Consider the following 25,175-nt stretch of genomic DNA (forward strand, 5'->3'; position numbering starts at 1 on the left):
TTTTAAGATCCGCCAAAAAAGAAAAAAAGAAAAAGGTTTGTTCGTGCAGTTTTTCAGAAGATGGTCAGCATTGCTAAGCGAAAATTCTGAGCCTTTCCTGCAATACCGACAAAGGCTCCGTATCTATATGAATGACACCCCCGCATCTGATGACTATTTTGGGTACCCGCCTTTGCTTAAAGAAGAAGAAGAAGGGAAAAAGTTGTCTTCCCACATTGGACTGTAGGTGCTTCCCTGCCCAATCTCGAGCGGATTCAAAACTCCTCCCTTCTCTTTGGTGGCGGTGGAGCAGGAGGAGGAGGAGGAAGAAGAGAGACTTGCAGAGATTAGGGTGGCAGCCAGACTTAGGGACCCTCCCGGTGTTCCCAAACACCTTCCTTCCGCAGGCGTTCCAGGAGGAGGGCTGGGCTGGGCAGGTGAGTCAGCCGGAGGCTCCCGCCTGCCAGAAGAGGGGCCGTGTCCCTTTAAAGACATGTGATACTTTCCCCCCAGCCGGGGGATGCATTGAGATAGACTCTTCGGTACTTACACCGCGCTGTATAGGCGATCTGCGCTTTTCCTACGTACATCTGCTCTTACTCCGCTCTGAGTGCATTGGAGAGAGAGAGATACATATATATATAGGAAAGGGGAGAGAGGGTGGAGGTAAAAAAGGAGAGAGAGGGGTGGACTGGCGTGTCATTAAACATCCACCGATCCTCCTCTCTAAGTGCCCTGGAAGCCTGCGAATTATCTCAAGATCACTTGAAAGGTCTCATCGAGCAGAAGGTGTCGCTCCGAGATGATTTAAAGGTGAAAATGACAGGCTTTCCACCTCTCAAAGCTTGGCTACTTTTCTGACAGCCTGGGAGAGAGAGAGAGAGAGAGACAGGGAGAAAGCGAGAGAGCCTAGATGTCTTCCTTACTCTTGGAATAGGATTGCCAACGAGGACACCGAGACACAAACCAATCCCCGGTTTCGTTTTCGTGCGTCCTCGAGAAAGGCTGCTGTCGAAGATTGCCGGGCGAAACTGCACGATCCCGTGTTGTGGTGCAGATGGATTTTTTGGGGGAAAGTGTCCAGTCTTTCCAATGAACGCGAACCGGGCACTGTGCTTTGGGTTGGAATCCTCAGGTAAGGACGGAGCTGCTCGGAGGACTTCTCGGGATCCTCCCGCCGAACGAATGTCAAATAAATATACCTATATGTATCAGTATTAATAATAATAATAATTGTTGTTGTTGTTATTCGGATGAGAGAGAGAGAGAGAGAGAGAGAGAGAGGGTCAGATTATCAAACCCAGGGAAGAAATGTTAGCAAAAGGAAATGTTGGCTCTGGAGAAAAGTTCATACCAATAATGCTGTTTGAAGATGGATGGTGAACGCTGGGGGGGGGGGGGGTTTGAAAAGTCCTCACTCTAGAAATGCTGCCTGAAAAGAGAAAGAATGCGAAGAGATCAGCAGGAGAAGTTTTCCCCCCTGTCTTTCTCTGCTGTTTAAAAGACTACTCTGCTTGGAAGATCAGCCCCAATGGAGAGGGAAGCCTCTTTTCCCCTTTAAATGTATTTGCTGATTGCATCAGATACACACATACACACACACATCATTCACATATATATATATATATATCTATATTTATACACACACACACACACACACACACACACACACACATATATATATATATCAAACGAAAAGGGGAGGGGCATCCATCTCTCTGAAATCCACCCAGAAGTGCATTTGTGAGGTGCTTGGAAGGGAAGGGCTGGCTGTGTGTGGTGCTTTTGTTGCTGAGGTTTAAGGAAATAAAAAGGGGGGGGGGAGGTAAGCCAAAAGTAAACAGCAGGGAGAAGGAAACAACTAATTATATATATGTGCTGGGTGAGTACATCAGAAACACAGAGCAGAGAGTAAAAGGGCATCCCGCTGGTGAAAATTATGTTTTGCAATTTGGTTGTTAATTATGCTTCTCCTTTGGAGCTGGAAACTTGTGTTTGATCCATTCAGCTTTCTCCCTCCCCATTTCCCCCCTCAAAAAGAGCCTCTTACAAAGAACATGCCTAAAAATTAAAAAAAAAGAACAATGATGTCCATGTCTCGCACTTGACACTTGTACTCTGTGACTGATCTGCCACTGGCAGTGATTTCAATTGTTAACCAACCGTGAGGATAGATCACTTCTGGGGTTTTTTTAATACTTGTAAGCCCAACCTTCAAATGTGTGTGTGTGTGTGTGTGTGTGCGTGCGCGTGTGTGTATGAGTTGTTCTGCATGAGAGATAAAAAAGGTTTATTTGAGCTTGAATGTCTTTTCTCCCTTCCTCTGGGGGAAAAAAAAGATGTTCATCTGATTGGATTATTAGATAGAAAATGCCATCTTGTCATTGGCTGACTAAGGAGCATGCCTGAAGTTTGATTAATTTGGCAATGTGGAATGCAGCAGAAGGTGTTGTTAAAAGAACTGGATGGAGCGCAGCATAGCCAAGCCTTGGAAATCTGGCGATCCTTGAAGGCTTAGAGGAGAGGCTGTTAAACTTGTAAAGTTTACAAGGGGTGTCTGTGTGTGTGTGTGGAAATGCCCAGTGCCAGAGAGGTATCAAGTGATGGCGTATGTCGCCCTAGCAGAGAGAGATCTCTTGCTTTGGTAATGAGGATTCCTTTCTATTTTCGATACAAATTGATTTCTGAATAGATCAGTCCTCCGCCCTTCCTCCATTACTCAGGAAATTCAGTCTAGTCCTACAAGTTTTCTTTCGACGAGACACAAAAGAAAAGGAAGCTGTGTGTGTATGGACGGATAGAACAGAGTTCTGAGAAACAATTACTTTGCTTAGCAGACAACACTGCAATTAAAAATTAATGGCCTTAGAAGTTAAAAACGACGCAGCCCCAGCCGGAGAGAGATTAGACTTGCCAGATTGTCAAGGCAGAGCTTGCTTGAAATGTGTCTTGGCACTGGATGTCAAGTTACTGTTTACAACGTGCTTTATGAAGTTCTGAGAGGGCTCATCTATAGTAATCTCTCTGTGATTGCACAGGCACCTTAATGCTGTGAGATTTGGCAGTAGCATGTTTCAGCTACAACGCCCAGTTTTCCTGGTCCATTTCCATTGACTAGGAAGGCGTGAATGGCACCCTGCGATGGCACCCCACTACGTCCCACGTTGTTGCTATTTTGCAGGATGGGTTCACTCTCGAAAATCTTGTACGCCCAAGCGATTTGCTTGCATGCTTTGCGCGCCCGTATCACGAAACAGAGTTACTCATTGGAGATATACTTGCCTAGAGTGTTTCTGATCACACCTTGAAAGTGCAATGAAAGAATGAAATGGAGTGTGGATTTCTTAGCTCCTGCCTTAAGACTGTCCCATGGAACTGACACGTCCATCATGACATGAGCTTTGGTAGGCTCAGACCTCCTTCATCAGCTGCACCTTGGTTTCCTGTTAACCTTGGGCTTCTTTTAGCACTGCTTTCATTTATGCCCCTGAATTATTAAAAGTTAATCTCGAAGCAGGCAGCTTCCGTGCATTCCTTTGGACGCACTCCTTTGTCACATGACAACTGGCAGTCTAGAAGAGGGGGGGGGGAATTGAGGTGGGGAAACATCCCCCCTCTACCTGTCTTCCAACATGGTTCAGATGCACATAGCATCCGAATGGAAGCAGAATGTGGATTCACTTGTAGTGGGTGCTAATTGTTGTCTACTATTTCCTTTAGAGAACGGCCATGGTCTCTGCAATGTCCTGGGTCCTGTATTTGTGGATAAGTGCCTGTGCCATGCTGCTCTGTCAGGGCTCACTTCACCACACCTTCCAGCAGCATCCTCTGCACAGACCAGGTAGGACCAGTTACAAAGATGCTGCTCTGTGCAGCCTCATGTGTGAGCCTATACTGTATATTGATGCAATGGGGATTAATCTGTTCCACCCCTGACATTCTACGAGCTGCTTCCTTGCATGACAATGAAATCAACCAAATATTTGCTCTCCTGCCGTGGAAAATCACAACCTATTTTTTGGGGGGGAGGGGTGTGTGTTTCTGTCAGTTTCCTCAAATTGGCATGGGAAAGCTCTTTAGATTATACTGTAGACTCTTTTGACACTGTGTGGTAAGAGAATAAGATTTCTTTCTCCTGTGGAGAAACCATGCAGTTATATAACTTTGAGCACTTTTATTTCCTGTGCATTTGCGAATTGAGGCACAAGTCTCCCCTCCCTGCAAGGAAAAGAAAAGACAGGGGGCCCAATGTTTGCATTCAGATGAGAAAAGGACAGATAATCACATGCCTATTTTAGTAACTTATTTTCTCTTACATCTGTGGATGGAGACAAAAAACTCAAAACACCCACCTACCAATAACTATGCATTATCCTTTACTGCCACATGCAGGGTGAATTCTAGAATGTGGGGAGACCTGCTTGGCAATGTTGCAGCACAATCTCAGCCCTTTTACTCAGAAGTATGTCCCCCTGTATTCGGTGATGCTTATGCCCTGGTAAACGTGTTTAGGATTGCAACCTAAGCCATGTCTCCAGGAAGCCCCTTAATTCAAGCCTTATGTAACCACTTATTGTTCCTGGGATGGCTATGCCAAGTGTAAACGATGCTGCGACATGGCCTGCATTTTTGCTGAACGCTGCTATTTGTGATCGTGGTGAACGTATGCTAAGGTGAACGGTATTTCTGGTGGTAAAGCATGTCATGTTTCCAAGGATGCTCCATGGCTGAAAGGTGCAAAAAAAGAGGATTTTGGTGTCGGTAATATAAATTGATTAAGGTAAGATTGAGTCCAAGGCATTGCGTCGCATTGACATTCCTCAGATGGAAATCAACAATGTAATATTTCAAAGCTGACCATTCATTTGGAACTTGCTTCATGGGCTTACTGTCCAGGAAATGATCCATGTGCATACAATGCAATATGAGAAGGCTGAAGAACTGGCCACTGCTCATAGGATGTGGTGAGCTTCCCACCCCCCTTTTCTCTCTCTTAGAGTTTCAAAAGTGAAATGTGTGTAGTGATGATGGGTAATCATGCTCTGCAGATTTTGAGAATATCACTTTTGGCTCCAATAGATGTCAACGTCTTTATTCAATCTGATGTGGGTGAGGAAAAGTGTCCTTCAGACCTGGAAGTAATAGCTTAAGAATCTTAGAAACGAAAGGGAAGGTTTGCCCAAAAGGTTTGCGGTGAAATTGCTCATTGATAGCTTCCTCTAGATACAGCCCTTGAATCAGAGTTGCACAGGAGCACAGTTCTACTCTTATGTCTTATATACCCATGCCATTCTGTGTGTTGTGGATTTCATATACATTTTGCTCTAGGGTGCGCAATCGATTGTTTCACTAACTGTCATTGTAATTGATCGGAGGCAGGTAGGACAACCGGTACGCATGTCTTTCTCTCAGAGCCATCAAGAGAAAGAAACAAAGCGCCCACTGAAACAGAAAGGTGGCAGCTATCTGCTACCAATGGCAGCACAATGGACAAACAAGCCACTGTATGTATAAATAGTCAAAGGGAAAATGCAATCTCATTTTTGCACAATCAGTTGAAACAAGTGACATGATGAGAAAAAAAGAAAGGAAAGAGGGATAGACCTTCCGGTGGCTGGCAGCATTTGCCTAAGCTTGAAAAATCACCTCCTTTATGAAGCTAGAAGAGCATGGCATGGGGTGCATACAAAGTATTGGGGGAAATGGGAAATATGACATATCTTTCGCAGGGGCTGTGATACAGAGTGAAGGCTTTACAGCTGCCTCATCACCTGCTTAGGAACAGCAGAGCTTTCCCTCTTGCGAGACTTTCTGAGGCAGGCAGCCTGCACCCTACATGAGTAAGATTGATGGTCTTCTGAGCCCAGGCAGCCAATTTCAGTCTCTCAAGAAATAAGCCACTACGTTGACAGATGAGTGGAATTTGATGGAAATGCTCACCATTGATTCAGGTTGTTCCATGTCTGGATAGGAGAAGATACACTGAGAGTCCTTTAGGAAGACAGAGTTAGAGGTTCTTATGAGATTTCTTTTGTCACAATACAGAAATTCTATCTATCTATATCATCTATCTATCTATCTATCTATCATCTATCTAATCTGTGAATTTGTCGTCTTATTTGAGAATGCAAGTGGTGGTGGTTGGGGAGTGTTGCACAACATGAAGAAAAAGGAAATGGAAATGTGTTAATGATGAAAATGAGCAGAGTTTTTAATATATTCAGCTGCAGTCCTCAAGCGATTGCTATTTTTCATATTTATATTATTAGGAATGCATCATTTACTTTGAGTTAGCCACTTTGAGTTAGCCACTGTTTAAGGAAGATTAAAACACTGCATCAAGGGGGGGGGAGAGTGAATAAAAACTGGAGAAGATGAATCGATGCATAATTTTCTAATTTCATACTGTTGTACTAGAAGGCCTTTTCTATTTTTAATAAGGTGAAAACACACACAACTGTAATTAATTGTCTAGCATACCTCCACCCCAACTATCACAATCTCCCAGCACTTTATAGCGGTTTAGTCCATAATTCTTGGTGGGGGTCTTTAATTTGTAAGAGGCCTTCCAAATAATTTTTAAAAGCTTGACAAGAGCGTGGGGAAATTAAGGAAGACAAGTCTCACTATGTCTTCCACCTCCTTGACTTGATAAATGGAAGATCTCCTTTAAAGACCACAGTGTGCAGCATTTTAAATATCACATGATTTAGTGGACTTAATCTATTGCTCTTGAATTTGGCTTTAAATAGAGCTGCATAGAGAAACCATTTCTCCAAGTGGATGGCTAGGTTGGTGATTTTGAAACTAAGAGCATGGGGAATATGGTGAGTTTAAATGCTTTTTTTGTTAGGTTTAAAAGTACAAAGACATGTGGCCCTTGTCCAGGGAATCCCAGGATGCCACTGACTGATGCCCTGCCAATGCTATTATGGTGTCACACATGTTTCTCTATGGTCATGACTGTCATGTGGAGTGTGATTTGATTTCCTTAACTATTGCCTTGTTTTGTGCTTGGATTAGTTTCTTCACCTTGATTGCTGCCCCTGCCTTGAAGCTATAAAAGCAAATGATTATGGGTTGTATCCAACCACATTGTCCCATCCAGCCACTTCCCTCTCCAGCAGAACTTCCCTCTCCTACCACCACATTCATATGTTCAGGTAACTCCCCCCAACACTTGGGAGGAGATCTGGGGGTTGCATGGGGAGATGAGGAAGTTCTTTTGCATAAGCTGAAGTCCTGGCACCAATGGGACACTTTGTCGGATGCAACTCAAAGCTTTTTTGGGGTGGTGCGGAGAGAGAGTATGGCAGCACAGGTGTTAACTGCCCCAGGACTGCACCACTGTAAGGCATGTCTGACATGAATCATATGCTCTAGAACAGCAATGTCCAACCAACCGGTCGGCCGCGATTGACAGGTAGATTGTCGGGGTGCTCCTGGTTGATCACAGGAGATAAAAAAGTGATCGGCTGGTTTCCTGTGAGTGAGCATGCTGTGCTGTGCCCCTGGCGCTGTATTCCATCGCTGGCACCGTCACTGCTTAGAAAGGTTGAATTCCCTGTGTCTGCGTCAGAGTGTGGGAAGGATAGAGGGCAGCAGAATTTTGTGCTAGTGATTTTATGCAATCTTCACCCCAAGAAGCTTAATAACTCTTGTCACCCCCCTAAAAGAAGCTCAACAACTTGTGCCAACCCTTCCTAAAAGAAAGCTCCACAACGCTGGCCATTATTTCCCCCCAAAAGCTCAAGACCTCTGGCCTCTCCACCCCAAAAAAGCTCAGCAACTCTGGTCTCACCCCCTAAAGAAAGCTCAACAACAATGACAATTGGTAGATCAATGCCAGTTTTATTATACTCGGAGTAGATAGCAGTCTCTAGAGAGTTGGATGTGCCTGCTCTAGAAGTTCCAGATTAGAATGTTACTAGTGATCTGAAAAGGGCCCCAAACAAATATGAACTCCTGTGAATTGAGTTTTCTTGGGCATTCTTTGTCCAGGTGGCTATAGCATTTTCCTCTTTCTTGTCCTCTCCTGCACACCTGTGCCACTTCAGCATGGCATGGAGATGGAACACATCATAAAGGTCAATTTGGAAGGTGGTGCATTGTGATGTTCAACCAGTTGTTGTCGCATCATTTAAGAGCCCAGGAAGGGATAGAAAGTGACTCTTTACAAGCTTGGTGTAAGCAATCCTAACAAGAACTGTGAGACATCCAGCGTAGGCATCAATCTTACTATAAAATAGGTGTGTTTGATGAATTGAGTCTTCGTCATTTCTGAAATGAAGTGCCCCGATCCAAACCTCCCAAACTGATGCGAGGATTAGAATGTAGATCTCAATCAGATTTTGCACTTTGAATGTTGTGGTGCACTTATCAGTTACACACACACACACACACACACACACACACACACACACACACTATAATGTATCCAGAAATGTAGGTTCTCAAGAGAAAATACGTTTTGAGAGAAACCACACATTTAACTAGATAATGAAATGTGAGTTGTCAAGTGAAAATGGCGTATTTATGCAGAAATGAGAAGAAATGGATTTAGGAGTGAACCCATTTGAAAGTAAGATAGGCTGGAAATAGGCTGAGTCACCTGTAGGCTGTAGAGTGATAAACTTGGTGTAGTGATGGGGGTATTTCTTTGGTTGCTACTACATTATGTATTTTTGTGTTTTTATATTGTAAACCACCCTGTGATCCTTGGATGAAGGGTGGCAAAGAAATTTAATAAATAATAACAAGCAACATGAATAGAGCATACTCTAAAATCCCAACGCACAAGGTGAAACCTCCTGGTGCAATCGTGGGAATTCTCCACTTCACATACAGAATGTTTTCCTGGTTAAATAAGAGGCTGAATACGGTTTGTGGAACTGATTTGGACTGTGTGAATTAGCTCTTACAATTAAGTGCAACATATTTACATTTTTGTATTGTTTATGTATTGCATTTTAGTCACACATCGGAGTATTTGCAATTCAGGTTTCAACCCAATCCCTTCCAGTGGCCTCTATTTACCAGAACCGATCTGGATATTCTGATGTCTGGTAAATCATTTCTCCATGTCTGTCTTGGGTTCCTCATAGATTCATTTCACAAATAGTTCATCTGAACTGCTAGAGAGGCTCTGCAGGTTTCAACCAACTCCTCCAGAGCCCTAGAAGTGAGTGGGTTGGATCCTTGAGAACACAAAGTTGCAAAACTGCAACGGACCCAGAGTCATTGTATTTTTAAAGTGTGAAATCATCATGGCCATACAAAGGCTTTCTAATACAGGGGAAAATGGTGTGTGTGGAAAACGAGAATGATTCTGCTGAAGATATGTGTAATGCTACACAGCAAGCATGTAAAGCTTCAAGTAGAAAGGCAAATCTACAAGGAGTGACAACTACCAAGGGATGTTAGAAATAAAAGGGCAAGGAACATGAAGGGGAATGTGAGCCTGCTACTCACTAAAAATGAATAAACTAGGACAAATGACTTTAATTTCTTCGCTTCAGTCCCAAATAGAGTAACAAGACATTTCACAAACAGTTTTGAAGTATCACAAGGATAACATCTCAGAATCCAAATTTACCTTTAAACCTGACTATAGCTCCAAATTGTTCACCGGTGATGTCAAAAATACTGGTGTCCTGGCAGTGGGTACCAGGAGCAGAACTAAATCAGAGGCAGAAGCTTGACAGCTATTTTGTGGTGGGTTGGGGGAGAGAGATTGTGTGTATTGTGGATGGGGGAGCAATACATTAAGTTTGCATCATACCTACCTAATTCATGTTTTCCGAACTGCTACATAAACCAGTATGTGGCTATCCTTTGAAATTCACATTTCTCTGAATTTTGTGTACAAAGAAGCATGTCTTATGGGGAAATGACATTCAAAAATGCATTATATCAGGGAAAACAACTTTCTACACTGCATGTATTGGTAAAATCATGCACAAAAAATGGCAGATTAGGAGAAATTCCCCTCAAAGCGTGTACAAGTTTCCGTGCTGACTTAAAAAAAACACACACACACAAAAAATCACAAACTCGTGCAGAAATTGGGGGGGGGATTATGATGGCAAAGAGAGAAAGCAAAAGAAACCAAAACTGATGGATTTGTATGTCTCTAGTTTACATGACATATCATCAAATTCACTCAGTGTGTGGTAAAGGCCACTTCCTTAGATGGCTTGAAAAAAGGAGATTGGACTGTTCAACAAATAGTTATCACATTGGCTGGAGGCGACTTCCAGCTTTGGAACCAGCATATGTCTGAATGCTAGCTGCTGGGGGAGAGCAGACAAGACTATTCCTTTGTGATGTCCCTTTGAGCATCCTTCAGACATCTGGTTGGCTCCTGTTGGATGCAATGTAATGGTCTAGGTGGATCTTTGATCTGCTCCAGCTAAGTCTGGAGCCAAAACAAAACTGAGCAGGCCAAAATTGAATCGAAGGCTGACTTCCGGGTTAGCGCCATCGGTGAATGGCGGAGTTCCTCCGACTGGAGGAACGGGCTCCGTGGAAACTGGGTCTTCCCGCCACGGCGAAGGTGGGGACCCACTAGAAATCCCAGGTGGAGGAAGCCTGGGAACGTGGGGTTCAGCAGGGCACCAGGAGCGCCTCCCCTACTCACGGGGAACCCCATTTTGGGGCTCTGGAGCGAAGTGGGGTGAGCGGCGCGGTGCTGCGAACTGATTGCTACTTTCACAGAGGGAAGCCGCATAGCCATTGCCGAAGAGTGCTGACTTTTTCCTGTTGACAATTGGACTCTAAACAAGTACCCGTGAGTAAAAATGGAAAATTGGATCAAGAAACATCCTAATTTGGCACTGAAGCGGGAAGGCTCAAAACAGGAAGTCCGCCTTCCGCTTTTTGTAAATAGACCGAAGCAAAAACCTTGTAAGCTAATAGCCTGGAAAGTTGTTTGTAAAGGTCGAAATTTCCTTCATCTATAACCACTAAAACCCCCTTGGAAGCAGGAGAAAAGGGGGGGGGGGTTGACTGTTTAAGCCTGCAGGAGAGGGAGTAAAGAAAAATAAGTTTTCACCGTCTCAAACTTGTGAACGGAGCGTCAGAGACAGAAATTGTTGGAGACGTCCATTGACTGTGAATGGAACATTTTGACAGATAGCTAAAAAAGAGAAACAAACTGATTCCAATGTTGCCTTCTGCATTCTAAAGAAACAAAATATTTGAAAATTGAAAGTAACTTTCTTTTGTTGGACATGCTTTAAAAAGATGGATACAAATAGAAATTGTCTCCTCTAGAGGGAGCTTGTCAAATTGTTGCTGCAGTTTACTTGGCGACTTTACAGCTGCGAGATTAAGATCGTGGGACCAGTCTTTTGACCTTGAATAAAAATGTGTTGGGAGGAAGTTTTGGTGCTTGCTTTTTGCAAGACAAATGCTTTGCTGGAGCAGTTGCATGAGAAGATGGATTTGATGAATAAGAAGTTGGATTTGATGACTGCTCCAGTTAGTGAATGTGGACAATTAGGGAATACTGACACAGAAATCTTACAGGGACCAATTCAGGAAACTGGTTTGACTGGGCAAGTGCAAGGGCAGATGATAATGGAGGAGGTTGCGGTTGCACCTCAAGTAATACAAATGGAGAGTTCTGAAGCCCTGCAGGAGCATAAGCCGCTGTTTTGGAAGATTGAATTTGGAGTGGGCCAGGGGGAGCCTGGAGCTGAGGAGGCTCTTAACTTTGGAGGGACTTTGAAATATGCTGTTAAATATTTTTTGGATTATATTGATGACTGTGGGGAGTAGGACTGTGGGAAATGGGCTGGTCTGATGAGGGGAGATGGAGACAATTATGGGCTGGAATCCCCCAGAGACCTACTCCTCATTGAGAAAGGAAAGAAATCAAGAAAGAGACCAACAAAAGACAAGGAAAAGTGCAAGTATAAACAAGAAGAAGAAGATTTGCAGAAGGGGCATGGAAGAGATCTAAGAGCCTCGGATATAAGACTACCAGGTTGATGGACTAGATGGAATGGACAGTAAGGTCTGACATAACCCGAGACCAGGAAGAAGGGACGTTGGATGAAATTTGGAAGAAAGTCTATAAAAAAAATATAAAAAAATTATTTTGGGAATTAGTGTAAAATTAATGAATATTAGGGAAAATGTTGGAATGAAATTGTCTGGCTTTAGTAGAAATGATATAAGGAGTTATGTATAAATAAGCATTAAGTTTTAAGTTTTAAGGTATTTTATGGTAAGATAAGGTTAAATAAAGTAAGGCAAATTGAATAACAGAATATGGTGAAAGATGGAAAGGATTTCGTGAGTTAGTTAATAGGTTAGACTGTCAAGATAAATTATTCAATAATAATTGAAAAAGAGGGAAAGAATTTGCTGAAATAATTAATTAAGCTAGAATACAAAAAGGGAGGTGTGAGGAGGTCAAGGAAACAAGCAAATGAAAGATAAGGTATGTAATATGGGATTTGTATTTTTCTTTTTTGATGTTGTTGTGTTGTTGTATTGGTTTTTATGTATCTTTTTTTCTTTTTTCTTTTTCTTTTTTTCTTTTTCTTCTCTTTTTTGTAATCTTGAAAATTCTTAATAAATATCATTTTAAAAAACAACAACAACAAAATTGAATTGAAGGCTGAATCTGGTGACACCAGCAATCCTGGCCAGCTGCTGTGCTTGAAGTGGCTTATCAGGGTCCATCAACACCCTATAGGTGCTGATGCCTCTTGGGCTCTTCCTCCCCATTTTCCTGGTCATGGGCTTATGTGACAGCATAACACAAAGCCATGGTTTAATAAGCTTAATAAACCATGGTTGAATGGTTGAATAAAGGTAAAAGGTAAAGGGACCCCTGACCATTAGGTCCAGTCGTGACCGACTTTGGGGTTGCGACGCTCATCTCACTTTACTGGCCGAGGGAGCCGGCATACAGCTTCCAGGTCATGTAGCCAGCATGACTAAGCCGCTTCTGGCAAACCAGAGCAGCGCACGGAAACGCTGTTTACCTTCCCGCCGGAGTGGTACCTATTTATCTACTTGCACTGGCATGCTTTTGAACTGCTAGGTTGGCAGGAGCAGGGACCGAGCAACGGGAGCTCACCCCATCACGGGGATTTGAACCGCCGACCTTCTGATCGGCAAGTCCTAGGCTCTGTGGTTTAACCCACAGCACCACCTGCATCCCATACCGTGCACTAAAAGAGATCACTGGGTGTATTTCCTCTCAAGACACGTATAACCTTTTCCTTTTAGTTACCAGAATGGTTTGATCTTTTCTCCTCCTCCAGTTTTAGTGCTATGGTTTTTGTTGCCCCCGCCTCCCATTTTTAATGTTTCCCTTTCCAGCCTGTCATGAAACTGAGATTCGCTAAGAGCAAGGTTTCTGCCTTCTTCTGGGATTTCACATCTTCCCCTAACTTCAAATGCTATAAACAGAGTCATTCTCTGGAGCCAAACTTAGTTTAGCATTAAAACAGTGCCGGAGACTCCTTAATGTGCTTTGGGCAGAGAGCTGCCGCACACTTGGGCTGCAGTGTACATTGGATCTACTTTTTTTGAGTTTGGTCCAGAGGGACCTTGGGGAGGAATGCGAGTAAAATAGTAAACAAAGTGGCAGCAGAGCATGGAGTACATTTTTGTGGCCTATAAACTGAGGGGGAAATGAAAAGTGTTAATGGGACGCAGCTCTGGAGTATTCTTTCCAAGATTGAAATAAAGGGTTGTCTTCAACGTAGCATGAAAGTGAACATCCCATCACTGCAACAAGGGAACATTCTCCCACTCTCCTCTACCTGTGCACACCTGATATCTGTTCTGGGTTCCCTCCAACCCTCTAGAGCAGTTTGGGGGATGTTGTGGTGGGGAGAAGAGGAGAGAAATCCCATTGCACTCGCACTAATCCTTGTACTTGAGCAAGAATACCACCCATAGTGTCCTAATGGGCTATCTATCCTCTGTATAAGGAAATGGGATCTTCATTCCCTCAAGGAGAACATTGGGTGTGTTGTAAACCAGCCAATGCCCTAGATTCTCTTCCCAATGTTTCACCAGCTCAGCCTTTGCCAGCTTAGTGGGCACCAGATGTTGGACGGCAGCTCCCATCATCCCCAGCCAGCATGCACACTGATGGGAACTGTAGTGCAGCAACATCTGGAGAACATCTGGTGAAGGCTGCCTGCACTCCATCTTGCTTCTCTCCCCCTGCTATTTGCTGGACAATGGCTCCCCAGCTGCAGGGAACTCCCCCTCCATTCTACTTTCTGCAGAATCACTGAGTAGAGAAGGATATCTCATCTGGATGTGCAGCTGTGCTCCTAAACCAGTCAAATGTGGGAGTTTCCCCATATTTCTCCACGATGTTAGACTATAGTTAACTTAGGGTTAGGTCCAATGGACAGCAGTCAAACCGGCAACCTTGGAGTCATCAGCACCATGCTCTAACCAGTCAGGCATGCTTTCTTATTGTCAGACTGAATTCCTATACTAAAGACTTAAATTCAGATGTAATTACCCCAATCTGATGTTTTATAAGACCAGGAATGAGCCACACATCCGTGCAGTTCCTTCCTTCCTTCCCCTCACACATCCAGTTTCAGTAACTATTTCCTAGTTTCCTGTGCCATCTTCTGGGAAACTATGGTTTGAGAGCTCCCTGCAAATCAGATGCAGGTCCAGGATCAGGATTGTGGCATCTGAACTCGGTCTTTAAGATACCTCTTGTTGTAACCCGGCTAAACTCTAGCCTCACAGGTCACTCTACTACTCAGTATGAGGGACAGATCAAGTCAATGAGACGGTGACATTCTGAACTTTGTGGCTCTCAATATCTCCTTGGTGGCCTTGACTACAGATGAAGTCAAGAAATAGCTTCCAGAAATTTACAGAGACATCAAAGGGTGGTGTACTTTATCAGAATTTGCAGAAGTAAATGCCTGGAGATGCTAACATTTTTAAATGCAGTTTGTTACTCTTAGTAAAACAATGTAGAATTTACCATTTCTTCAGTACCCCTCCAAAGAGGGTATGCTGCACCCACAAATATCCCACAATAGTAAGAATACCTAAAATAATAGATAAATAGATCACTGTATTCCTTCTGCACACTGTTCATGCTTAAAGATGTAAATAAAGTCTCTTCATTGAATTTTTAAAATTTTTTTGTTGATTTAAGGTGGGGTTTCCACCTTAAGTCTATCATCTATCTATCTATATCTATCTATCTATATCTATATATCTATCTATCTATCATCTATCTATCTATCTATCTATCTATCTATCTATCTATCTATCTCTATCATCTATCTATCTATATCTATCTATCTATCTATCTATCTATCTATCTATCTATCTATCTCTATCATCTATCTATCTATCTATCTATCTATCTATCTATCATCTCTATCTATCTATCATCTATCTATATCTATCATCTATCATCTATCATCTATCTATCTATCTATCTATCTATCTATATCAATCATCATCATCTACCTACCTACCTACCTACCTACCTATCATTTATCACAATTATGTTTTACCTTTTCTCCAAGGAGCTCAAGGTCTCCCCCTACAAAAAAAGTCTTTGGGCTTTTTTTTATTATTATTTTTACAGCATTTTTCTTAGAAAATTGCCCTAGTTGCCATATGCCTGGGTTTTTCTGGGCGTTTTGCAGATTTGGCAAAAATCCGCCCAGATACTATTTTCACAGTCCGATTCCCGGACGTGCCTTCAAAAACCTGAGAGTATGGCAGCCCTAGGGCAGTTTTCTTCCTGCCAATTTGATCCTGACAGCAACCCTATGAGGTAGGCTAGGCAGAGAGATTCTGATTGGCTCAAGATCACCCAGTGAGTTTCATGGTTGAGCAGGGATTTGAACCTTGGCCTCCCAGATCCTAGAGCACAGCTTTCCAAACTGTGTGTTGTGACACATTAGTGTGTCAGCTGCCGTGTGTAGGTTTGCCGTGCGAATGCTCCTCCTGGGGCTGGAAAGAGGTTAGTTGAACTTCCAGCTTGCTAGTACAGTGGTACCTCTAGCTACAAACTTAATTTGTTCCGGAGGTCTGTTCTTAACCTGAAACTGTTCTTAACTAGAGGTGTGCTTTCACTAATGAGGCCTCTTGCTGCCACTGTGCCACCGGCACACGATTTCCGTTCTCATCCTGGGGCAACGTTCTCAACTTGAGTTAACTCTTCCAGGTTAGCGGAGTTTGTAGCTTAAAGTGTTTGTAACCTGAGGTGTTTGTAACTCAAGGTACCACTGTATAGCTGAATTACTGTGTTGCAAAATGATGCATGTCTAAAAAGTGTGTCACCAACCTGAAAAGTTTGGAAAGCTCTGTCCTAGAGATACAATCCAACCACTATGCCACACTGCCTTTTTCTTATCAATTCCCCCTTTTGCCGCTGCTACGTCTTCAGTTACCACCCACCCACAGCATGGAGAAACCCATGTTGCTCTTATTTCTCACTCAACCTGATTTGGCTGCATAGCCACCATAACTCAGCTTTTGAGTTTGCTATTAGAACACACAATTAATATGTATCAAACTATCCTCACAGTTTTGATGCAGCTGACTGTGAGTGAGACGCGAGCATCTTGATCTATCTAGATGGTGGCAGCTCTTTCAAAACATGTGCAAAAGTCTTCCCATTTCTGACTTCAATGACTTATTTGGATTCAGTGTTTGTCTCATGTATCTTGAGTCTAAATTTGAGCAAGAAAAAAGATCTTTAGACCCTCTTTTGAAGTTACTGCGGATTAAATGAGATCAGCATCTTTCCCCTGCAGTCTCTGAAATATTTCTGACATCCTGTTATATTTGCAGAAAGGAAGCATACTGTTGAATAAAAGCGAGAAAGCCAAGTAATCTTATTTATGTGTAACTACATTGATTGACCATGGAATGACTCTGGCAGATTTTAGCCAAGGATTATATCTGTGGCTACAGGGGGCAGGGGAGAGAATCCTATTATCACGTCTTAAATAGCAGCAACATTATTTGCCTGAAGAGACTGGGGTCACAAAACATTCAAACGTGAGGAACTCTAGATCTGAGTTGCTAGGTTGTTTGGGTCATCGTCCTAAAACACTAAACCCCTCTGCCCTACTAACCATTTAGGATGTAATCCTGACCTCCTCCCTATCCCCACTGCTAAGTTTGACTTATTTACTTGTGTCTTGTCTATATAGCACCTTCTCCTTCAAGGAGCTCAATGTGGTATAAATGGTTCTCCCCTCCCCGTTTTAGTCTCACACCAACCCTGTGAGGTAGGTTAGGCTGAGTGAAAGTGACTAGCCCAAGGTCGCCCAGCGAGCTTCATGGTTGGGTGGGGATTCAAACCCTGGCCTCTCAGGTCACTATAACCATTACCCTTTCTGCCAGTGTATGTTCTGCTGGGTTGCCAGATCATGTGATTAAGCTGAACTGACTTAGGATCCAGCATAAACCCCCATCCCTTACCTGCTCCTGCTCCCATCACTCCCCTGGACTGCCCATTTTTCAGGGTTTATGCAGGCATAAGATCTGCTGGCCCTAGCTCAGGCAGCATAGCACCAGTTGAGCTGAGATGAGGTACGACAGTGTAGCCTAAGTTGTGCCAGGAATCAGTTGTCTGAGCTATAGATCTTCTGGATCCTCACATGCTCACCCCAGCAGATCTTGGGCTGGGGTTAAACCCTGCATCTCCAACTTCTCCTTAATCTGCCTGTCTTTCTTCCTGTACATATGTCTAGGAAATGGAAAGTGTGGAATGCTACACCTCAAGAAAAAGAGGGGAGATTTCCTATTCATTTACTGTGCCAGGGAATAGTGCAGAAGCAGTGGTGGCAGATATATCCCTTCTGAGTGAGACATCTTGTGCATCAATGCATACATAGACATGCCAGCAGGCATATCCTTTCCAGAAGACAATCAGGCAGGGCAAAGCAGTCTGGATGGTTGCAGTATTTGTATATGAAAAATGCTTGCAGCTTCTGTAGAGATTGGGAGCAAACTTGCTTGGGATATGCTGTCACATAGTCCACTGTGCATTCAGTCTGATTTATTTTTAGCCTTGCCTCTCCTTTAGGATCCCTTGACCCTTTGAGAATTGTAAGAACAAAATCAACACGGAGGTTTTGCCCTAATGCCTCGCCCTGCCTTAGTTGTCTCCCTGACTGTCAAAATCGAGATTGCAACCTGCTTGGGGCAGTAACCTGCCACAGACACTGAACCCAACACCTTGTGTGCCTGGAATTTCTAGGAGGGAGCAGCGCACAGTGCTAGAGCAACAGTTTGCATGAAGAAGCTGCCAGGTTCAGCTCACTCCATTTCCAGGTAGCAGGTGGAATGGGAAAGACCTCTGCCTGATTTTTTTCCTAGACATCTGAAGACAGCCCTGTTTTGGGAAGCTTCTAACGTTTGATGTTGTTGTTTTCCTGTATTTTTGTTGGAAGCTTTCCAGAGTGGCTGGAGCAGCCAGTCAGATGGGTAGGGTATAGGAAATATGTTGTTGTTGTTACAGCACTGCCAGCCAGAGTTGTTGATAATGAGTTAGATAGATGGGCAGAGCAACCCAAACTGAAGGAAGTCACTGTAATTAAATTATTCTGGTGTAACTTAGGTAAAGGTAAAGGGACCCCTGACCATTAGGTCCAGTCATGACCGACTCTGGGGTTGCGGCGCTCATCTCGCTTTATTGGCCGAGGGAGCCGGTGTACAGCTTCTGGGTCATGTGACCTGCATGACTAAGCCGCTTCTGGCGAACCAGAGCAGCACACGGAAACGCCGTTTACCTTCCCGCCGGAGCGGTACCTATTTATCTACTTGCACTTTGACGTGCTTTCAAACTGCTAGGTTGGCAGGAGCAGGGACTGACAACGGGAGCTCACCCCGTCACGGGGATTCGAACCGCCGACCTTCTGATCGGCAAGTCCTAGGCTCTGTGGTTTAACCCACAGCGCCACCCGCGTCCCTTACCCATATTCTAAACTCCAGTTAGAATCGTGGCTATTGCTGGCCTGAGCCTGGCAGAGGGAAAACTGGTATTTAAAACAGCGTCGATGGTGATGCTCTGTTTCCGCAGCAATGCTTCTGAATACCAGTTGCTGGAAACTGCAGGAAGGGAGATTGCTCTTGTGTTCAGGTCCTACTTACAGGTTTCCCACAGGCATCTGGTTGGTCACTTTGAGAACAGGAGGCTGGACTAGATAGACCATTGGCCTGATCCAGCAGGCTCTTCTTAGACCAATGTAACTTCCACTGCATTGCTAGGTCATGTGACTGAGCTGAATGAAGTTTGGTAAACAGTCTCCCACTGTCCTGTCTTAGCTTGACCATTCTGCCAGAATGCCCTGTTTGGGACATGTCTGGGACGGAGAACTTCTGTCAGCATAGACCTTATGAGCTTATTCCAAACCCTACTCAGCCTGGTGGAATTTGAGTTGGATTGCTCCCAAAAAGTCTGGCAAACAGTTCCTATTGTTCCTACAGTTTTCCTATACTTTCCTGTGTTCCTACATTTTATGTATTAATCTATTTTATGTATAGATTAAGCAGTATATAACCTTAGCTACAACAATCAATCAAAAATTGATTGTGGTTTGAAAGGACTGGAAATTGTGATCTTTGCCCCCAGAGCTCTTTGGCTATATACCCATTGGATTTTTGTTCCTTTTTTTAGAAAATAAAAAGCTCTTGTTCTGATATCTGATGGATATTCCAAAATTTGCAGATTAATTAGACATTAGGGGGGTCGATCAGATTTGGATGAGTCCCAGCACCCAAGGTGTAACAGGGGTCACATGGAAGGACTTTTGGCTTGTCAGACATGAAGCAAGAGCTGTGCAAAGTGACACAAGTTGAAGTGGATACCCATGAAACACTTTGTGGTGTCTTTGCAACCTAGATATAAAATAATACTTCAACCAAGTGTCTGCCACAAGGCCAAGTTGGGATGATGGAGAAAGGAAGGAAGAACACCAAAGTGGGAATTTGGCTGAGAGACAGCTCTATTCTGACTCATAGGTCAAGGTTAGAATCAGAAGGAATGATTTTACCCAGAAAGCAAATCCCTTTTAGTTATTTCCACTAAAAATCAATTCTTAAAGTGCCTAGCACAAAAACCCCTGGACTTATTTGCCTGCATTTTGGCAGATTTCTTTGGCAGTAGTATCAATCTCATATAATCAATTTTCAGACCAATGTCCTATAAAACATATGGGGAGATTAAGTGACTCCTTTTTAAATCCACCCTTGGGGGGAAATCACTGTAGTGAACCCTTCTGAAATTTGGCATGTGTCTTACCTTCAGAAAGAGTGGGGTTGCCTGCAAATTCCATCAAATCACACACCAAAATTAAATCGTTATTGGCGGTTCTCTTTTTTTTAACAAAACAAACTTTAGAAAGGTGCCTAGCATCAGTGCTCCTCGACCCACTAGCCTGCAATTTGGCAAGCTTTATCCACTCTGGAGGGAGACTGGTATGCCTGCAAAAAACAGTTGTTTCCATTTTAAAAAAATCCAATCGTAAATGGAAGGAGATAAAGCCTAGAATGTGTTTCAGTTTGAGGAAGGTGTTGTCTGAAGCCCCAGATCAGAGTCCAGACTGAATATTGTGGCTGGTTCATAATCTTTTTAGATATGACATATTATTACGCACTTATTAGGATATTTCATAGCTCACTTTTTGTCTTACCAGAACAGCACTTAAGATGGTTAGCAACGTTCAAAGAAAAATAAAACAGTAATTATTTTATCATGTGAGCTGTGGCCACAGAAAGATCCACTGACACTGGGATACAGGAAGGGCCTCTTGATCATACCATTGGGTAAAGGCTGGATCATAAGGGAGGATGCAGTAGTTTAGGTACTCTGGAGCTAAGCCATTTGGGACTTGGTAGCTAATAAGCAGCACTTTAAAATGTACCTGCAAGCATATTGATAACTAATGTTTCTGACTTGGAGAGTATGTTAAGGAATCTGCAGAAAGCACCTCTATTTTCAAGGAAAATCCCTGGGTTTTAATTTCAGTATTAGCCCAAGTCAGACTTTGGAATCATTTCCATCAAACCACTTCAAGTCTTTACAGTGGTTTTGCATGAGCTTTTGGAGGTGGGTGGAGAGATGTGGTTTATCTTCATGGTGTGTTGGAAATTGCCCCCTCTTGGGTGAAAAGCCATCACATTCTCCAAGAAGCTGCCCAAACAAATACCGTTTCCCCTGTTTTGTTTCCAATAAATAGAAGTTATTTCATGGTTCCCTCACCCTCTCTCCTCACCCAACCCCATCTCTGCCTGCCCTCCTCTGCTTTCTCTTTCTAGTTAGCAGGTAGAGAAATCAGTTATGGATCAAATGAAGCCATTTGTCATGGATTAAGGCGTGTGAATGCCTTGATGACAGCAGGAGACAAAAGTTATGTACGGCGCTGGATGCTAATTTGGAAATTAACAAAAACAAATTAATGAACTTCAGCATGTCTTGCGGGGGTGGGTGGGAGAGACTTCCTCCCAACAATTTGATTATTATTTTTTGGCACTACAAAAACCTGTATTTAATATAAAGGGCTCCATTATTTTAAGAGAAGAGAAAAGACCCTTGCAAGCTGTATCGTAATGAAGAATGACCTCTGCTTAGAGGGAAATTGTGTCTGTGTCACCATCAGACACCCCCTTAAGTGGTGGCCATTAGGGAATGTAGAATAATTCCCTAGGTGTCTCCCCCTCCCCACCTCACACATTCATAAAAAACAGTGGGCTTGTTCTCAGCTCTATTTGTGTTCCCTGCACCATCCGAAGGGCTTGAGACTTAGTGACTGTAGTCATCTTGCTTATTAGACCCCTATCAGCAGCTTCTCTGCAGCAATGAAAGAGCTTCTTAAAGAATATAATATTCTTCTTAATATACTGTCCAGGTGAGCTTTTCTGGGAATGGCAGGCCACAAGCAGCTGTGTTTTGGGGGAGATTTTTAAGAGCCAAAGCTACATGTACAGTGGTACCTCGGGTTAAGTACTTAATTCGTTCCAGAGGTCCATTCTTAACCTGAAACTGTTCTTAACCTGAAGCACCACTTTAGCTAATGGGGCCTCCCGCTGCCGCCATGCCGCCGGAGCACAATTTCTGTTCTTATCCTGAAGCAAAGTTCTTAACCCGAGGTACTATTTCTGGGTTAGTGGAGTCTGTAACCTGAAGCATATGTAACCTGAAGCGTATGTAACCCAAGGTACCACTGTATTCTAAAAGGACACGAAGATACTGAGCTTAGATTAATGGCCCAGCATATCATGTATAGTCTCACAAACCATAACCAGAAGGAAGCATAAGAGAAGCCACAGGGAAGCGATCCAGTTCCCTATTAATTGCTCCATCTCAACAAGTTTCATTTGTTACATTCTAAGGGGGAGGGGATTTTAAACTGGGTTACCATTGCCTTTGAATTCAGCAGGAGTCCAAAGTTTAAACTGAAGGGTCTGACCTGAAAACACATGGCTACCTTCTTATATTTTGGCATAAATGTTCGTGTCGTTAGTGTTGTCGTCATTCCCCCAGCCCCCAATGTTTTGTGGTGGGCAGGTAAAAAGCAATTGCATGTGAAAAAATGAGCTCAGTATGAGAACTTTGAAGAAATGTTCAGGTGGGAGTGTGGGGAGGAAATTGCTTTAACTCCTATGAGGTGGCTGAGTGGTGTCTTTTTGCCTTTTAAGCACTGGCTTTTGCTTTGTACACAGCAGCTGCAAGCCAGTTTCTCTGTCCCTTGGCTTCCTAGAAGGCCCACTTAGCAAAGTAGTCTCGAAAGGGCTTTCTAGGAAGTGTGGCGGACGAAGGAAGCTGCCTGTTGCTCTTCACTGTTTTCCTCCAGAACCATAGAGTGTAGCACTGGGGGACCTCTGGATTCTGGGTGTAATTGGGCTCACAAGGCCTCCCCATGTGGCCTTTGGGGCCCTTTTAGCCAAGCTACACCCACCTCATGACTGATGGCATGTGCAGGGGTGAGGCAGGTAGAGGTGCATCTCCCTACTGAAAGTGGGGTTTGCAGGCACCTTACAGACTTGTTCACTCCCTACAGCTCATTGCTTTTTCAAGTGCTGGTGATCAGCTGATTGTCAGGGCTTGCAACACCTCTGCAAGCACCAACGATCACCCTTCATTTGCAGAGGGTGAGCAGTCTGGTGAAACTATGTGTGTGTGTGAGAGAGAGAATTTTGTCCAGTACTGGTAACTGGCATCCTTCCTCAGTGCTGAGTATTTCAAAAGGACTCAGCTGCCACCCAGTCCTCTCCCCTCAAAATTCCTATTACAGAGCACTTTCCCATTGTGTAGCGTCTATCTAAATGTTGCAATTGAGTGACACCATCTTTGGATAAATGGAATTTGAACCCCATTTGAGAATTTTTACTATACACAAAAGCAATTATCCTTCCGTCATTATTGGATTAACCTTTGCAATTATCTCGTTGTGCTTGAATAAGAATGCTTTGCTGATGTGTTTTACCTTTCAGCTTTCCCTTGGCTTTGATCCTGCTGGGAGAGTATAATGGTGTAAGTGCAACAGTATTACTAACCACAGAATGAGGATTGTTTTGCACAGGGGCAATTCGGGGCTTCACCTTTTCCCCAGGGTCAAATGCAATGAGGTGGATTAAGAAGCCAACTTCTCTTTAGTATATATTTTTAAACTTACCAAACTCTCTAGACAGTGGGTTGCTGCAGCCCTACAAAATCTTTGGCCTGATTAATCTTCTGCACTTTGACTTGGGAAAACAAAAGGAGGGGGTCAAATCCTGAGCAGGCCCTGCTGCATGACTGTGTCTGGCCTGATGAATCAAAGGCTGTGCTAACTCTCATTACATTCCCAGCTCCTACCAACCTAACAGTTCAAAAGCACGTCAAAGAGCAAGTAGATAAATAGGTACCGCTCTGGTGGGAAGGTAAACGGCATTTCCATGCACTGCTCTGGCTCGCCAGAAGCGGCTTAGTCATGCTGGCCACATGACCCAGAAGCTGTACGCCGGCTCCCTTGGCCCATAAAGCGAGATGAGCGCCGCAACCCCAGAGTCGTCCGCGACTGACCTAATGGTCAGGGGCCCGTTAACTTAGAAGACTGGGGAGGGGCAACTCTGGAAGTTGTTGGACTCCAGTCAGTATGACCAATGGTCAGAGCGATTCAGTCCAATAATGTTTGGAGGGCATCATCTTGACTGGCTCTGCAAAAGATAAAAAGAAAGTTTATAGTGTATTCTCCAGACATGCCCCAAGGCATCCTCCAAACTCAAAGGCAGAGACTGTAGCCCCATGGCAGAACACATTCTTTATACGAGGGGTGTTTTTAGAGGATAACCAATGGAACTCCAGACCTGGTCCACAGGTCCTAGATCTCCTGTTGTCCCTCAGTATTTTTCTTTTTTCAAAGGTTAACAGGGCAATTGAGCATGCTCCAAAGGTCAGTGCTGGTGAGACCATAGCCACTTGCCATTTTAATTTTCAAAGAGGCACTCCCCGCCTTCATTTTAATCTGTAGGTCTTTCTGTTTGAGTTGGGTAGAGGGCCCAATCCTCATATCTTATTTCCAACAAAGTTGCAGGGGAAATTAGTACAGATGCTATTAATACTCCTATGGCCCAAATGATTTTGATTTAGTTTTCTGTAAGACAGCTTCCTGTGTTCATAATCATAAGGCAGAGGCACTAAAGAGTGATCCTGCTTGTACTGACCTCTATGTATCAGGTACCCACAGAGAGATAAGAAAAGTTGGTGGTTTCAGCACCATGGATAGCTCTAAAGAATAACTTGTTCTGATGATGGTGGGAGGTGAACTGAGGCCTTATAAGTCCTAAGCTACACCCCCTTGACCTGAGAAGGCACCTGCTTGACCTTCAGACAAGCATTTCCTTGCCTTTCTGCAGCCTTCTGTGCTGTTAGGCAGGTGTAGTGGTAAAGGAAGCAGCTGGTTCCTCTGATGATTGAGGCTCAGATGACAACATCGGTGAGGGTCCTGGCTCAGACTCTACAGGATCTGGATGACCAGCCTTAGGTTCTATGAGTTCCAAACCACCATCCTCGTCCTCTTTGGTCTATGAAACACCAGCACCAACACCTGGTCTGACTACCTGTTTAGTGATACAGCAGCCCCAGGCTCAGCCAACTTCTCCCTTGTGATGCTGAGCTCGAGGTCATGAGCTGCTCAATGTGTGTGTGCCCAGCCATCCTCCAGGGGAAAGGCAGAGCA

General features: G+C 43.8%; 1 protein-coding gene across 1 annotated transcript in view; it reads left to right on the forward strand.

Moving 5' to 3' along the window:
- Window positions 1–213: 213 nt before the first annotated feature.
- The window catches only part of TAFA1 (TAFA chemokine like family member 1), a 324,126-nt gene continuing 299,164 nt past the window's right edge, over window positions 214–25,175 (forward strand). The window contains exons 1-2 of the mRNA XM_083602622.1: window positions 214–1,114; window positions 3,700–3,820. Of these exons, the coding sequence (XP_083458748.1) occupies window positions 3,709–3,820 (112 nt within the window). The 5' untranslated portion in view covers window positions 214–1,114; window positions 3,700–3,708. The remainder of the gene's footprint in view (window positions 1,115–3,699; window positions 3,821–25,175) is intronic.

The sequence above is a fragment of the Podarcis filfolensis genome (assembly GCF_964270895.1).
Source record: "Podarcis filfolensis genome assembly, chromosome: 2".
NCBI lineage: Eukaryota > Metazoa > Chordata > Lepidosauria > Squamata > Lacertidae > Podarcis > Podarcis filfolensis.